At 42.2% G+C, this 17,861-nt stretch overlaps 1 protein-coding gene across 1 annotated transcript in view; it reads left to right on the top strand.

Annotated features, from left to right (window-relative positions):
* The window catches only part of ANKS1B (ankyrin repeat and sterile alpha motif domain containing 1B), a 757,754-nt gene that overhangs the window by 511,725 nt on the left and 228,168 nt on the right, over positions 1 to 17,861 (top strand). Inside the window, exon 17 of the mRNA XM_034778452.1 lies at positions 9,814 to 9,966. Within this exon, the coding sequence (XP_034634343.1) occupies positions 9,814 to 9,966 (153 nt within the window). The remainder of the gene's footprint in view (positions 1 to 9,813; positions 9,967 to 17,861) is intronic.

The following is a 17,861-nucleotide window of genomic DNA, read 5'->3' as shown; positions in this document are numbered from 1 at the left end:
TCTGCCTGAGGGCTTGAGCCACTGACTCCTTGCCACCCCGCCCTGACTCCGGGCCTGAGCCTGTTACTTATAAACTGCTGCTCAGCCACTGCCTAAGGGCCAGAGCCATAGACTCATTGCCACCCCACCCTGACCCAGGGACTGGGCTTGGTAATTGTAGAACTGTTGCTCAGCCCTGCCTGAGTGCCTGAGCCACCCCCCACTGGCACTTACCACCCATGATTGGGCATGAATAACTGTTTTGTGGCATCTCCCTGGTCACCCCTGTGAAAGACTCCCACACGACCAGACTGATTCCACACCAGTAACCATGAGGACATAACAAGGCGTTGTGGTCCCCCACCGACCCAGAGAGGGACAAGCCTGGCTAAGTCCCTCTACAGTCCCCAATAAAGGCATGGACTTTTTATTCTCCCACCCAGAACCAAATTCATGGGTGGTGGGTGCCATAAATCAGACGGGTAAACGGCCCCAATTTAAGAACACATCTCAAGACAAAGATGCCAAGAGATTAGATCTTTTTGGCCGAAAAGCATACTCGTCAGCGACACTCCAATTCTTCATGGTGAACTATACCGTCCTGTTGGCGAAGTATGACCACAACAACTACCAAAATCTCAACAAGTTCCTACCAAAAGAAAGAAGCAGTTTCAAGCCATCGTGATGGAGGGACAACTAGTAGCCCGAACTGCATTACAAGCTTCCCTTGATACAGCAGACACAGCAGCCCATACAATAGCTACTGACATAGTCATGAGGAGAGCCTCCTGGCTGCAAAGCCTCAGGAATCCCATGGGAACTGCAAACCAAAGTAGAGGATCTCCCGTTTGACGGGGAGAAATTATTTTAATCAAAAACAGATGATGTCCTGCACTCAATGAAGGACTCTTGTGCCACACTCCATACTTTGGTTATATATACATCCCCAAATAGACGCATATGATTCCAATAGTATAACAGGAACCATCACAATGCAAACCAATGATTGGTCGAGGGTCGACCTCCTACAACTTCCAGAGCAAATTACATCGAATACCCAAACTTTTGGCCACCAACTTCAACCATTTTACCTAGCGTGAGCATCCGTCACCACAGACAATTGGGTGCTGGAAATATCATCAGGATATACCATCCTTTTTAACCTCTATCCTCCCTACCGACCCCCCTTTCCCATCCCTCTTCAGGGATCCTTCTCACGAGCATCTTCTGAGACAAGAAGTAAACCATCTTGTACAGCTAGGTGCCATAGAACAGGTTCCAGCAGAGCACAGAGGGAAAAGGTTCTATTCCCACTACTTTCTAACACACACAAAAAAAACCAGAGGATGGAGACCTATCTTAGATCTCAGGAAACTCAACAAATTGATTCATACCCACAAATTCAAAATTGTCAATAATTGTCAATAATCCCAGCACTGGAAGAAGGGGACTGTTTTTCAGCCCTCAACCTACAAGACGCATAGTTTCACATCACTATGCACCCCATACACAGATGATTCCTCTGATTCACAGTAGGCAGAAACCACTTCCAATACAAGTGCTACCATTCGGACTATCCACAGCTCCGAGAGTCTTCACCAAGATCCTGGCAGTAGTAGCAGCATCCTTACGCAGACAGGGAATCATGATATTCCCAAGCTTGGATGACTGCCTGTTAAAGGGTTGCACTCAAACAGAAGCAACAAACTTTACACAGAGAACTATAATGCTCTTCCATACTCTCTGCCTACAGATAAATGAAAAGAAATCAACACTAGTTCTGGTGCAACAACTAGAATCCATCGGAGCTTACATAGACTCAGTAGAAGCAAAAACTTCCCTACCAAGATCCAGATTTTTCACAATGACCTCTCTCATATCTATGATCACAAGCAGTCCGACGGTCTCTGCACGCACATGCCTGCAACTATTAGGACACATGGCTGCTTCTACTTTCATAGTTAAACCCGCATGACTGCCCATGTAGTGTCTCCAGGGATGGCTAAGCACGGTATACATACCGTGCAGACACAACCTAAACAAAATCCTGTCACTACCACCGAAAGTCACACAGTCCCTACAATGGTGGACAGTCCCGAGCAATGTGTGCATAGGGATTCAATTCCAACAAGTCCCTGCATCCATCCTAATCACCAAAGATGCCCCACTGATAGGATGGGGTGCACACTTGAACCACCACAAAATCCAAGGGAAATGGTCTCCTGAGGAGTCATTATTACACGTCAATCTACTAGAACTACGAGCAATTTGAAATGCATGCAAACTCTTCCTACTGATGATAAAAAACAAATCGGTAATGAATAATGACAGACAACATAGCCTGTATGTTCTACATAAACAGGCAGGGAGGAGTGCATTCTCATTCCTTATGCACAGAAGCCGTGAAACTATGGAACTGGGTGCATTACCCACAATATTACTGTTGCTGCATCCCTGGACACATTGGAACAGAACACGATGGAAGACACGTTGAGCAGACAGTTTTCCAAAGAATACAAATGGGAGCTGAACAATAAGTAGTACAACACATATTCCGCATGTGTGGACTACTACACATCAACCTGTTCGCAACAGCACAAAACCGCAAATGCCGAAGTTTTTGCTTGCAAGCAGAACTAGGACCACGCTCCCTAGGAGGTGCCTTCCTCGTCCAATGGAATTCTCCCCTCCTGTACACATTCCCACCATTTCCCATTCAATGGGATCTCCTGTCTCAGGACGAGGGTCGAATCTTTCATCCGAATCTACCAAAACTCAACCTGAAGGCTTGGCTCCTCAATGGTTCCAATGAGATGAACTAGCCTGTTTGGAAGAGGTTAAAAATGTATTATTAAATAGCAGGAAAATCACCACATGCACTACTTACCTGCATAAATGGAAAAGGTTCACTTCGTGGTGTCATGACAAACACATCTGCACATACAACACCAATCCATGAGATCCTGGAGTACTTGCTACACTAGAAACACTCAGGGCTGTCCATTAGTTCACTCAAGGTAAACCTTGCGGCCATATCCGCCTTCCATCATAAGATTGACGGTTTCATAGCCTTCACACATCCAATGACAAATGCCTTTTTGCAGGAATTCAGAACCTGTACTCTGAAGTCTGTAACCCTACAACAGCATGGGACCTAACTTAGTCCTCAGAGGACTTACCAGAGCACCCTTCAAACCCCTTGCTACCTGTTCACTACTACACCTATCAATGAAGGTAGACTTCCTAGTTGCGATCACCTCAGCACGTAGAGTGGGTGAGATCGGGGTATTCATGGCCCATCCACCTTATACTATATTCTTTAAAGACAAAGTGACTGTGACCACACCCTAAATTCATACCAAAGATACCCTCATCATTCCATATCAATCAACCTATACATCTCCCTGCGTTCTACCCAAAGCCACATAGGTCTACCCAGGAATCTGTTCTCCACACAGTAGATGTTAGAAGAGCACTACCATTCTACCTAGAGAGAACAAAACCTTTCTGTAAGTCACCAAGGCCTTGGCTACACTTACCAGCTAGTTCGACGGCTGGAAATCGAAGTTCTGGGTTCGACTTATCGCGTCTAGTCTGGACGCGATAAGTCGAACCCGGAAGTGCTTGCCGTCGACTGCGGTACTCCAGCTCGGCGAGAGGAGTACCGCGGAGTCGACGGGGGAGCCTGCCTGCCGCGTGTGGACCAAGGTAAGTTCGAACTAAGGTACTTCGACTTCAGCTACGTTATTCACGTAGCTGAAGTTGCGTACCTTAGTTCGAATTGGGGCGGGTAGTGTAGACCAAGCCTAAGACTCTTCATCTCCACCACTGAACGATCAAAAGGCATAGCCATTTTGAAACAGACTATCAAATGGATTTCGACTTGCATCCACCTATGTTATCAGCAACAAAAGATAGAACCCCCGACAGGGATCAGAGCCCATTCAACAAGAGCTGTTTCTACCTTGACTGCTTTTCTACATAACGTCCCAACCAAAGAAATATTGCAGGCTGCCACTTGGGCTTCAATACACACATTCACAAACCACTATGCAATAATGAAAAGCTCTGAGAGCAATGCAATACTTGGCCTTATGGTATTATCATCAACTGTTCAACCTACTCTGGAACCCAACCTTCCATAACGGGGTACTGCTCTACAGTCACCTAAAGTGGAGCACCCACAGGGACAGCACTCAAAGAAGAAGAGAAGGTTACTCACCTTGTGCAGTAACTGAGGTTCTTGGAGATGTGTGTCCCTGTGGGTGCTCCACTACACACCCTCCTCCCCTCTACTCTGGAGTTCCCTATATAAGCTTTACAGTAGAGAAGGAACCCTGAGGGGGTTGGGACACGCAAGCGCCAACAGTACCACAAGGTGGCTACTGCGCACGCGCGTCCAGATCAGGCACTGCTACCAAACTGGCAAAACTAGGCATGCTGCACAGAGGGTCTGCCGCTGTATTCTCTAGCTCTTTGTTGCAGGTGCTGGATATAAAAGTTTATGATGATGTGAAATTGTTGTTTTAGATCATAAAATGGGGTCTGGAGAGTTCATGGAATAAGTAATAAGCTACCTAGTCTATTATCTCTACTTCTGTGACTGAAGGGCTGGATCTCTCATTTCAATGAGTGAGATTTAATGTAGAGCAGCCTTATAGTAAAAACCGAGTTATGGATGGCTGTAGTAGAGCTGGGCAGAGAACAGTAATTCTGTTTCACAGAGGATTTCAAAGTCTGGTTTCATTCCGATTCAGAACAACCTCCCAAAATGTTGAAGTTCTCAATGAATTGGAATTGTCATTCTCCACCAATCTGTGCTAGGAGACCTGGCTCCAGGGCAGGCTTCCGCAGAAACTGGGGTGTAGAGAGGGTTCGTCCCTCTCCGGGACAGCGGGGAACCATGCCGCCTCCCTTAGTCCTGGCTCAAGCCGTCGGGCAGGGGGCTGAGCAAACACAGGTAACAATTAGCAGTTAACAAGCCCAGGCCCTAGGTCAGGGCGGGGTAGTAAAGAATCACAGCTCAGGCCCTTGGGCAGGGGCTGAGCAAACACAGGTAGTAGTTAGCAGTTTATATAGTCAACAGGCCCAGGCCCTGGGTCAGGGCGGGGCAGCAATGAGTTCAAGGCTCAGGTCCTCAGGCAGGGGCTGAGCAAACACAGGTAGATAGTACACCCACGCTTCAGGCTCCGAGCGGCCTGGGAGAGAGGGAGACTGCCACCCACGTGTTGGGTGGCAGGGGGGACGCAGGCCCTCCCACTCCACTGCGTTCCCAGCCCAGGGCCCTAGCAGCGGCCAAAGACCTGCTGCTGTGTCAGTGGGGATCCCAGCCGCAACACACTGACATGGGTTCTGGCTGTTTCAGCCAGATTCAGGTCGGCTGTCCCCCGGCTACTTCCCCTCTGGAGGTACCTGGGTCAAGGTGGTGTCCTCAGGTGGTTCGATCACCATTGGATCCTTGGAGTAGCTGGTGAGGGGTAAGCTCAGCGACTGTTGTGGGTAGCTGGTGTGGGGTAGGCTCGGCAACTCTCCCACACGCTGATCCGCGTCAAGTGTCAGCCAGTCAGGCCAGTCTCCACGTCTGCCGCTGGTTGCTGGAGTCTCCCAGCGGAAGCTGAGCCGAAGGCATCTGACCTCTCCAGCGGTTGCCTCTCGAGTGAGCTTTAGGGTTGGGCTCTTATACTTCCTGTCTGGCCTCTGACCCTCTAGGGGGCAGGTTTGGAGTGCTCTGGCTCCGCCTCACTCTGGTGTCCGGTGAAGCTCGTCGCTCTCCAGGGCGCCAGGGAACCACACCACTACCCTACATGGGGACACTGGGTGCCCTACTCAGGCACAGCACTCCAGGTGGACTGCCTCAGAATCAGAGCTCTCAGGGCTTCCGCGGTCCCCAGCTCTGGGGAAACCTGCCAGTCCCTGTTTTATGATCTAAGACAACAATCTCACATTCATCGTATAAAGTTTTATATCCAGCACGTGCAACAAAGAGTCAGAGAACAGAGTGACAGACACCCCCCACCCACTCCCGCAGTGTGCCTAGTTTTGCCTGTTCCTCCAGGAAACTGCAACAAAATAAGATCAAGATCATGATGTGCTAGGTGTCTGCCAAGTATTTGAAGTGACAGCATTGTATATTTCGGTGAATAGTACTCAGCTTTCAAAAGCAAACTAAATTTTTTCTACTGCCTTGAATTCAAATTACATTTCAAATAAACTGTAAAGAAATACAATTGGTTCAGGCAAGATTTTAAGTTCAGCAGTCTCTACTTTTTAAATTACGTTGTCATTCACTTAAAACTTAAGCTCAAAAGCATTATGCTCCTGTCACTCTTGTTTTGTTCCCTTAAAGTAAAAATATGTATAGCAGAGAAAAGTAGGAGACTGGCTGCCAGCACTCACTGAATTAAAGTTTCAAACATACCATAAATTCTATGCAAAATATAAGGCCTTCTAAACCTCCTAAATCTTCTTTAAAATTTTCTACTGTAATATATGACTAAGTTAGCAATAGTTACACTTTTGTTTAATGATGTGATACTTATAATATTATTGCACATTGATGCTGTTGTGTAATTCATTTTTCTTGCATATGCAGTTTGATCCAGTACTTAGGGTTGTCGATTAATCACAGAAAACTCACACGATTAACTCAAAATAATCGCGATTAAAAAAATTAATTGGGATTAATCTCAGTTTTAATCACACTGTTAAACAATAGAATACCAATTGAAATGTATTAAATATTTTGGATGTTTTTCCTACATTTTCATATATATTATATTCTGTGTTGTAATTGAAATCAAAGTGTATATTATTTTTGATTATAAATATTTGTACTGTAAAAATGATAAACAAAAGATAACAAAAATAGTATTTTTCAATTCACCTCATACAAGTACTGGAGTGCAATTTCTTTGTCATGAAAGTGCAACTTACAAATGTAGAAATGTTTTTGTTACATAACTGCACTCAAAAACAAAACAATGTAAAACTTCAGCACCTACAAGTTTACTCAGTCCTACTTCTTCTTCAGACAATCGCTAAGACAAACAAGTTTGTTTACATTTACAGGAGATAATATTGCCCTCTTCTTATTTACAATGTCACCAGAAAGTGAGAACAGGTATTTGCATGGCACTTTTGTAGCTGGCATTGCAAGGTATTTACATGCTAGATATGCTAAACATTCGTATGTCCCTTCATGCTTTGGCCACCATTCCAGAGGACATGCTTCCATGCTGATGATACTCATTAAAAAAAAATGCATTAATTAAATTTGTGATTAAACTTCTTGAGGGAGAATTGTATGTCCCCTGCTCTGTTTTACCAGCATTCTGCCATATATTTCATGTTAGAGCAGTTTCGGATGATGACTCAGCACATGCTGTTCATTTTAAGAACAATTTCACTGCAGATTTGACAAAACACAAAGAAGGTGACAATGTGAGATTTCTAAAGATAGCTGCAGCACTTGACCCAAGGTTTAAGAATCTGAAGTGCCGTCCAAAATCTGAGAGACATGAGGTGTGGAGCATGCTTTCAGAAGTCTTAAAAGAGCAACACTCTGATGCAGAAACTGCAGACCCAACCCCCCAAAAAAGAAAGCTGCTTAGCGTTGTTATTGAGCAGAACCTGTCATCGGCGTGGACGTGTGTCCCCTGGAATGGTGGTTGAAGAATGAAGGGACATATGAATCTTTAGTGCACCTGGCATGTAAATATCTTGTGACACCAGCTACAATGGTGCCATGAGAATGCCTGTTCTCATTTTCAGGTGACACTGTAAACAAGAAGCATGCAGTATTATCTCCTGCAAATGTAAACAAACTTTTTGTCTGAGCGATGGGCTGAACAAGAAGTAGGACTGAGTGGACTTGCAGGCTCTAAAATTTTATATTGTTTTATTTTTGAATGCAGGTTTTTTTTTGTACATAATTCTACCTTTGTAAGTTCAACTTTCATGATAAAGAGATTGCACTACAGTACTTGTATTAGGTGAATTGAAAAATACTATTTCTTTTGTTTTTACAGTGCAAATATTTGTAATAAAAATGAATATAAAGTGAACACTGTACACTTTGTATTCTGTGTTGTAACTGAAATCAATATATTTGAAAATGTAGAAAACATCCAAAAATATTTAAATAAATGATATTCTATTATTGTTTAACAGTGTGATTCTTTTATATAGTTTTATATACTTGAAAACTGTTATCATGTCACCCTTCAGTCTTCTCTTCTCCAGACTAAACATCTTTACTGAAATGTGGCGCCCAGAACTGGACACAATACTCTAGTTGAGGCCTAATCAGTGCAAGTAGAGTGGAAGAATTACTTCTGGTTTCTTGCTTACAACACTCCTGCTAATACATCCCAGAATGATGTTTGCTTATTTTGCAACAGTGTTACACTGTTGACTCATATTTAGCTTGTGATCCGCTATGTCCGCCAGATCCCTTTTTGCAGTACTTCTTCCTAGGCAGTCATTTCCCATTTTGTATGTGAGCAACTGATTCTTCCTTCCTAAATGCAGTACTTTGCATTTGTCCTTATTGAATTTCATCCTATTTACTTCAGACCATTTCTCCAGTTTGTCCAGATCATTTTGAATTTTAATCCTGTCCCCCCAAAGCACTTGCAATCCCTCCCAACTTGCTATTGTGTTCAAATTTTTTGAGTGTACTCTCTATGCCATTATCTAAGGGTACGTCCAGACTACCCGCCGTATCGGCGGGTAGCAATCGATTTATCTGAGATCGATATATCGCGTCTCGTTAAGACGCGATATATCGATCCCCGAACGCACTCCCCGTCGATTCCGGAACTCCACCGGAGCGAGCGGCGGTAGCGGAGTCAACGGGGGAGCCACGGCCGTCGATCCCACACTGTGAGGACGGGAGGTAAGTCAGAATAAGATATATTGACTTCAGCTACGGTATTCCCGTAGCTGAAGTTGCGTATCTAACATCGACATCCCCCCCCCAGTGTAGACCAGGCCTAAGTCATTGATGAAGATATTGAACAGAACTGGACCCAGAACTGATCCCTCTAAGACCCCAGTCAATATGCCCTTACAGCTTTACTGTGAACCACTCTCACTTATCACTTTATTATCTTCTAGGTGTTTGCAAACTGATTGCTTCATTATTTGCTCCATTATCTTTCTGAGGCTACATCTACACTACGGGGGGGGGGGTCGATTTAAGATACGCAAATTCAGCTACGTGAATAGCGTAGCTGAATTCAACGTATCGCAGCCGACTTACCCCGCTGTGAGGACGGCGGCAAAATCAACCTCTGCGGCTTCCCGTTGACAGCACTTACTCCCACCTCCGCTGTGGAGTAAGAGCATCGATTCGGGGATTGATTGTCGCGTCCCGACGGGACGCGATAAATTGATCCCCGAGAGGTCGATTTCTACCCGCCGATTCAGGCGGGTAGTGTAGACCCAGCCTGAGTACTGAAGTTAAGCTGACTGGTCTGTAATCCCCTGGTTGTCCTTTTTTCCCTTTTTATAGATTGGCACTATATTTGCCCTTTTCCAGTCCTCTGGAATCTCTCCCGTCTTCCATTACTTTTAAAAGATAATCACTAATGGATCAGACCAGTCAGTTCCTTGAGTATTCTAGAATGTATTTCATCAGGCCGTGGTGACTTGAAGACATCTAACTTGTCTAAGTAATTTTTAACTTATTCTTTCCCTATTTTAGCCTCTGATTCTACCTATCTATTGGTCAAAAGAAGATAACTCTGACCCAAAAACATAACATATTTTATTGCTGTCATAAAAGGTGCTTAATAATATTTCTAGTAATCCTTAGTCATTTGTATATTTCAGATGAAGCAGATTGGTAATGATGGCTACAACCCAACCTCTGTGGCAGAGTGGCTGGACTCCATTGAACTGGGTGACTATACCAAATCCTTTCTGATTAATGGCTATACATCGATGGACCTTGTGAAAAAAATCTGGGAGAGTGAATTAGTTAATGTAAGTTGATCTATTTGTAGCATGAAAAGCAATTCTGCAATGATCACACTTTTAAATACCCTTCGATGTGTCCCATTATAAATCAAAGAGATAATATGAAAAGAAATAACAATATAAACTGTTCCTATCTCTTATTTATTGTTAAAGATTACAGCAGGGGTTCTCAAACTGGGGGGTCATGACCCATCAGGGAGTCATGAGGTTATTTTGTGGGGGTCATGAGCCATCAGCCTCCACCCCCAAATTACGCTTTGCCTCCTGCATTTATAATAGTGTTAAATATAAAAAAGTGTTTTTTAATTTATAAAGGAGGTCGCACTCAGAGGTTTGCTGTGTGAAAGGGGTCACCAATGCAAAAGTTTGAGAATCACTGGATTACATATTTTATACCTGAGATTAATATACCTTTCATTTCCATTTACTTGGTCCTTCTCTTAATCATGCAACTAAATTGGTATGGTATGAGTTTTGGCTTCAGGAAGACTAACAACTCTTTTAAAGTATGTTTTTCCAAAAGGTACATGAAAACAAAAGTGATAACTATAAAACATATTGTCTCCAGTTTGATTGAGAAGAGTATAGCAACAATACTTGCAAGAAGGTTGCTTATAATTTATTTTTTCCATATACTCAGGCTAGATGAAGCATAGATAAAAGAAACCTTGAATGTACTCAAGAAACTATGTTTAAGGAACAAAATATTTTACTCTTCACTTCTGATTGTAACCTTGTTTTCTTCTCTCTCAATTACGATAGATTTGGTGATGCACAAATACGTGGAAGTAACTGTAACGGTGTTATATATTGTCTGTAGAGCAAGTCCAATTTTGCACTGTTATAATGACTAACTTGACAGAAAAACATTATCATATATAACTTCCCCAGAGGTTAAGGTATCTGCAACTGAATTGTTGTCTATTTGTAAAACATGGTTGCTACAATTGCTCCAAGCATCCATACAGACAGCTGAACTGGCCTGTAGGCGGTCCCCTGGCAAAGACCGCTTATGTCACACGGTTTCTGCCTGCCCCACAGAACCACAAGAAGTACTCCTCTCCCTGGTGAAGAGGGCATTGCCATAGTGCTTCTGTGCCCTTACAGGCCATAGGCAGGCAGGCATAAGTTACAGTAGCTGCTCTAACTTATGCTGGGGAACAACTCCGTGAACCGCAAGGTTGGGGAAAGGGAGGGCATAAGGATGATATAAAGCCATCTTCCACTCTCCCCTGAGCTGCAGAGCACAGCTCAGATGCAGCCCAGAACAGGGACTTGAAAAAAGAGAATTCATAAATTGAAAGATAAAATTATTATGTGATACAATTTCTTCTCCTCACAATGGTCCCATGAAAATCCCATTGCATGTATTTATTAACATGAAAATGGATTGATGTAAGGACCAATTTCTCCCCAGATGTTTTACACATGCATAATGCCCGTTGAATTCATACCTGAAGATAGTTTAGAGGCTAAACTGTCCAGATCCTAGCTCTGACTTTTTTTTTTTTTTTAAGTATAACTGTGAAGACTGAGACAGAGTCAAAGAAATAAAATCTGGAAAAACTTTATTTCAGAAGTTTACACAGACAAATCACTAGCACTGAGCTGAACAAGGTAATGGGTGGAGAACTTTGTCTCACAGGGCTCCCTGTCCATGCTACCTACTCTAAAATAATTATGCACTCTGAACACTTTGCCAAAATCAATTTGGCAACATATTACCCTGTAGCTCCCCCCAGTGGCTCTTTAAACCTCATTAAAGGCTTCTGGCCTGATTCTGATCTCACTTAGGCTACGTCTACACTACCTGCCTGAATCGGCGGGTAGAAATCGATCTCTCGGGGATCGAATTATCGCGTCTCGTAGGGACGCGACGTTCGATCCCTGAATCGATGTTTGTACTCCACCAGGGGAGATAGGAGTAAGCGCCGTCGACGGGGGAGCCACGGAGGTCGATTTGCCGCCGTCCTCACAGCGGGGTAAGTCGGCTCCGATACGTCGAATCCAGCTACGCTATTTGCGTAGCTGAATTTGCGTATCTTAAATCGACCCGACCCCCGCAGTGAGGACGTAGCCTTAGACCAATGTAAATGAGAAGTAACTACACTGAAGTCAGTAGAGTTGCACTACTGTAAAACTGGTGTAAATCAAATCAGAATAGAATCCTAGAATTGTTAAAGATTAACCTTATGTCTCCTTTGAGAATTGTCCCTGCTCATTCCCACTTTGGCAGACACCTTCCGTGATGCCATCAGCTCTAGAATTATTTGAAAAGCAATAACTGTTGTGGCTACGCACCTCTTACCTACCAAACTGAACGCTGTAGATTCAGTTATACAAAATTTCTTACCCTAACAGTTCTATGTTCCTAACCTTCTGCCATAAGCAGTAGAGGCTCAGAAGTGTCATCTCAGTCTATTCAATATACGTTTTACTAATTTCTTTTCTCCTTTCTTCTTTTCTTGTTAATTCTTGTAGATTAGCCTATTAACAACCATATAAAAATATAGTTCAGTGAGCAAACGTGTAATTTAGGTGAGTATCTACTGTTGTATGCAGTTGTAATTTTTTTTTGGAAAGCAGAAGTAGGTTAGAACTGTCAGACTTCTGAATTTTACTGTCTTGCTACAGAGCAGTTTTTATTCTGGTTCCAACATCAGTTCTAGCAATCCCAGAGCAGTTGCCATTTGGGTTACTGTACCTAACAAAATGGATATTCCAAGAAAGTCTAAAGAGGAGGACAATTTGAGTCTTTGTCTGCAATAGAAGCCAACCCATTTAGCTACGCTAGTTCCTCACTCCATTTTGCTGGCACAAAGCAACTATTTTGATATGCAACTTAACAGCTATGAACTAATGCCTACTACAGTGTCTGTTATTCTTTCCTTAACCTTTTCAAAATTCTCTCTCATTCCCTTGCACCACGGAGTAGAATTGCTTCAAATAGTTGAATCTTTGAAATAACAGGGGGAAAAAGCACTATTCACTTCTTCATGCTGGCTTCCAACTTCCTTCTCTATCCTCTTTCAGGGACCCTGTCTCTGTGATTTAGACTCTGTTAGATTCACTTCTCCTACATTGGAATCAAAGATTTATGACAGCCTCTCAATCCTCCTCTATTGTGAATTTCTCGGGATGGTGAGTTAGGACAGAGCTCACATTGTTTTAACAGCCCTGACCTCGGCTTGTCAGACTTAGTACTCAGTTCTCCTTGCCCTGAAAATGGAGTGTTTGTGCTCTTATCTTTCAGATTTCCTAGTCCAGGAGCAAGGTAAAATTCTATATCCAGATTTAGGTTCACTTTATCTAGCCTGGGTGGATGTTTAAACCTTTTCTAGAACTCAGTCTGGCTCTCTGAAAAAGATTAAGCACATTCTTCTGAAATCGCATAATTTGTCTAAAATGATGACCTATGCTTTCAAGTGGAAATGCGTCTCCATGTCGATTAATAACAAAATGTTCCTTGCTCTTGCTCAGTGTCTTTTATTCCGAACTACTGGTTCTCCCTGAAGAAATCTTGTTCATCTTTCATCTAGATTCATTTATCTAGCAGCCACAGCAGCAGTCTCCCTACACTACAAGAATCTTCGACTTGCATACATTCTAAATGATTTCATCTATGGATGATTCATTTTTATCTTTATCCTGCATAATCATTCAGCTTCATGTGTTCTTAAATTTAATTCTTACCAGACTTCTATCTGCATAGTTTGAGCCTATGGGGAGTGCTCTTTATACCGTCTCTCCCAAATTGCATTATTGATTTAAATTATTTCCACGAGGTGCGTAAGAGAAATTCAGGCACTTATGGCAGATTGATCTTTCACCGACATCAACAACAAGGAGATAGATGGTGTTACTTTAAGGATGAATTTAGGGTGAGAATGTATTTTTACAATTTCTCTTGAATTCATCTACTAATCTCCCACTCTTCTTCCCAGAATCACAAAGCTTGCCTGGGAAAGCCAGACTGGATATGAGTCAACAGTGTGCCTTTGTTGCCAAGAAGGCTAACGGCATTTTGGGCTGTATAAGTAGGGGCATTGCCAGCAGATCGAGGGACGTGATCATTCCCCTCTGTTGACATTGGTGAGGCCTCATCTGGAGTACTGTGTCCAGTTTTGGGCCCCACACTACAAGAAGCATGTGGAAAAATTGGAAAAAGTCCAGCGGAGGGCAACAAAAATGATTAGGGGGCTGGAGCGGCTATGAGGAGAGGCTGAGGGAACTGGGATTGTTTAGCCTGCAGAAGAGAAGAATGAGGGGGGATTTGATAGCTGCTTACAACTACCTGAAAGGGGGTTCCAAAGAGGATGGATCTAGACTGTTCTTAGTGGTACCTAATGACAGAACAAGGAGTAATGGTCTCAAGTTGCAGTGGGGGCGGTTTAGGTTGGATATTAGGAAAAACTTTTTCACTAGGAGGGTGGTGAAGCCCTGGAATGGGTTACCTAGGGAGGTGGTGGAATCTCCTTCCTTGGAGGTTTTTAAGGTCAGGCTTGATAAAGCCCTGGCTGGGATGATTCAGTTGGGAATTGGTACTGCTTTGAGCAGGGGGTTGGACTAGATGACCTCCTGAGGTTCCTTCCAACACTGATATTCTATGATTCTGTGACTGCACAAATGAAGTTTTAAGTGCTGTAGGCTACCATTTGAAAAATTTGAACAAGAACAGATATTTTCAAAAACCAGTGGTTTATTATTTTTGAAGCGAACTCAAGGAAGGAATTAATCTCTGTTTAGATATTTTCAATATGGATCACGATCTGCAGAGATTTTCAAAATGAATCTCGCTCTGCGCTCAGATTTGCTATGACCAGGTAGGTGTCCCACTAAGCAGTGTCAGTCTACTCCTGTAGAGCAAAGGCAGGTTCCACAGCTTGACTGAAAAATGCAAACCATATACTGCTGAATTTTGTACAGCTGCTATATGGTTATTCAGCTTTGCTCTCTGTAGTCTGGGCCTAGATGGGATGCTTTTTTTCTCCTTTTTTAGGAGAGTAGTCCATCAATCTACATTCAATTAAGAATTCCTAAATTCTTTTCCTATGGCTATTTTTACTGCTTAATCTCCCAAGAGTGCCATCTTCAGAGGCAATTCTGGAAGGAAAATGAACGGTTTTTTACTAGTTACATACCAGCAACTGGCATTCTCAGACAATATTACCTCCCGTGCTATATTTCAAAATAGTTAAAAGGAACTGAGAATGTTTGGAAGCACAGCCCTTTAGACTCTCTCAGAACTTTCATTTCTGACTGCAAAGGTCGCAATTGCTTTTCAAATGATTGCATGACTTTTGGTGCTGAGAAGTGCTTCCAAGATTGTGGGACTTGTATAAGTAATATTCTCTGGGAATTCAAGTTATTGGTAAGAAACTTTCCTGTTAAAAATGACTGGAGTTTGATGCTGTTGCCTGAGTCAAATTAGCCAAAGTTGAGCTCTGTGAATATGGACTTATAACAAATATATGTAGTTAAAAGTTAATAGACATCAGAACTGGTTTAGTGACAGTATTTTAAATGTAGGCAAATAACTTTAGAAGAGGCAGCCATGTTGATGTCCCTCATTGGGAGTTCTACTCTGACCCAAATTTTGCATTGTGATCATATGGATACATACATTTTTGCTTGTTAAGAAGGTTTGGTTCTCTGCTAACATTTTACACATTTGGGGCCTGATTGAAAGCCCACTAAAATCAATAGGAATCTTTCCATTTACTTCATTAGCATTTCAATCAGGCCTTTCCTGAAGGGCTGTGGTGGATATGGACATGATATAATACCGATAGTGATGTTTTTTTTCTAGAAATCATGCTTTTAACATATAGACACAGTACTTGTCCCTCAGGGCTTTTACTCAATGGAATGTACCAATTTTACACTCCAGTAAATGATGATGGAAGAAAGTGCAGAAGGCTCAGAGAACCCATTCACACTCACCCCTGCACAGGGGTCAACCACAGTCTTTGTATTCCCAGTGTGCAATGTCCAGGTTAATTTAGAATAGGTGATGGTGCTTGATTCTGCAAAAGGAGTGAGATGCATACGAGGCCATCGACTGACCCCTTTATGCAACAAGCACAATCTAGGCACAATGCCTTCAGATGCTACTGCTTTGTGGGGTTGGGTGGGTTGTATTACATTATCATACACGATGGCTTAAATGTCATAAGAGTCCTTATGGTCTGGGACTTATTTTCGGTTCATCTTATTAAGTTGCCTCTTTGAATCCAGGATTCCCAAAACTACATTAAAATAATACTTAAACCCATCAAAACAAGGTATGCAGATATAAAATGCATATTTTTTCTTCCACTTTTCTCCCAACCCTCTTATTTTTGAAAATATGAAAAGCTTTTGCAGAATACACCACACAGCGTTTTTTAAAAGATTTTCATTCACACTTTATTTTTAGATGGTATTTGTTTCTTCCAAGGCTCCTATCTCTGCTCGAATGCCACTGCGCTAGTAATGTGTGGGGCAGAGCCAGCATAGTAGCATTGAGGGAGAGGAAACTGGGTCCAGCAGAGATTAGACTGGGAAGTGATACTTCCCATCTCTCATTCACACACTTCTGGCTCTGACTCTCCCTACCAGCAGGTTCCTTCTCATTCAGGCCCAGGACTATTACCTCCTCCCCCAAGTATCTTCGCTTTAGAAGGAGATGAGATAAATATAGCCACTTTTCAGCCCTTAACTCAACAGTTTCCCATGTTTTAAATAGTAGAGCCTAATCCAGGTTGTAATTAATGCTTTGCAATTTTTTCCAGTAGTAAGAATTTCAAAAGATACTTCATTTATTTTGCACTCCTATAATTTAAAGGAAGTCTATCAAAAGCCCAAAATTTAACCTATCTAACTATTTTCAGTACTTTACTATTGTGATTTGTGATCTTGAAAAGTTTGCAAACAGTCATTTTGTTTAGCTGTTCCAGTGTAGTATGTATATTGGACTCTTGGTTGCACACAGCTGTGCTAGATCTTCAAAGATTACAGCCAACGTGAAATGACTGAACCTCTCTATTATTCTCTGCAGATGTATATGATAGTTATATTAGGAACCAGGTATTTCTTGCCTGCCTAGTTATTATGGGAATCTTTAAAGATTTCTAGCAGGCAGCTTGAGTTACAGTTCTTTCAGCTACTAGTTATGTAGTCTATATGTAGATATGATTAGCATATCTAAGAAATTCCTTTCAGTTGCATTTTGAGATGTTTTATATATAAAGAACCCCAAATATACAATCCACATGTGGGTATATATGTAAATAACCTCAAGTTTGAAACAATAAATTCATGTATATGATTGATTTGGAGGAATGTGTAGTGGGAAAAGCTTCAAAATTCATTCAAATACATGCTCCCAGCTTGTCTGTTTGCAAACATCTGCTATATAATATAAATAGTAGGACCAAATACCTACAGTTAGGCAGTTTTTTGTGGGTGTTTGACAATAGGATGGTTACTCATACACATAAAACATGACATTTGCAATCACATTTTCATAACACTGCAAAGGAATTGAATGACTGTTATCTTGGCATGTTTTTTTCTTGATGATGCTAAGCTGTGTGTATGAATTTGCTCTATAGCTCCTGGGAGTAATAAAATTCTATTGCATATATTAAATTAATTTGGTGCAAGCTGGTGCAACTGTAAACCCAAATGACAACTCTTAGATGACTAGTTCTTTTTGAAGTAGTATTAGTAATACGTTGTGTTCAATAAGCAAATTGTATGAAAACTGTGTATATTGTAATTTGTTTTCCCATCCCCTGTATGGTTAAGTGTTCAACATGTCCAGGATATGTACTGAGCTCCTCAAAGATCTTTTTATTGTACTGAGTTGTTTTTTGGTTTGGGGTTTGTTTTTGTTTTTATGGGGGGGAAGAGGGCTG

This window comes from Trachemys scripta, chromosome 1 (genome assembly GCF_013100865.1).
Source record: "Trachemys scripta elegans isolate TJP31775 chromosome 1, CAS_Tse_1.0, whole genome shotgun sequence".
Lineage (NCBI taxonomy): Eukaryota > Metazoa > Chordata > Testudines > Emydidae > Trachemys > Trachemys scripta.
Note: the sequence above shows the minus strand (reverse complement) of the source record. Positions and strands in the feature narration are given on the sequence as shown.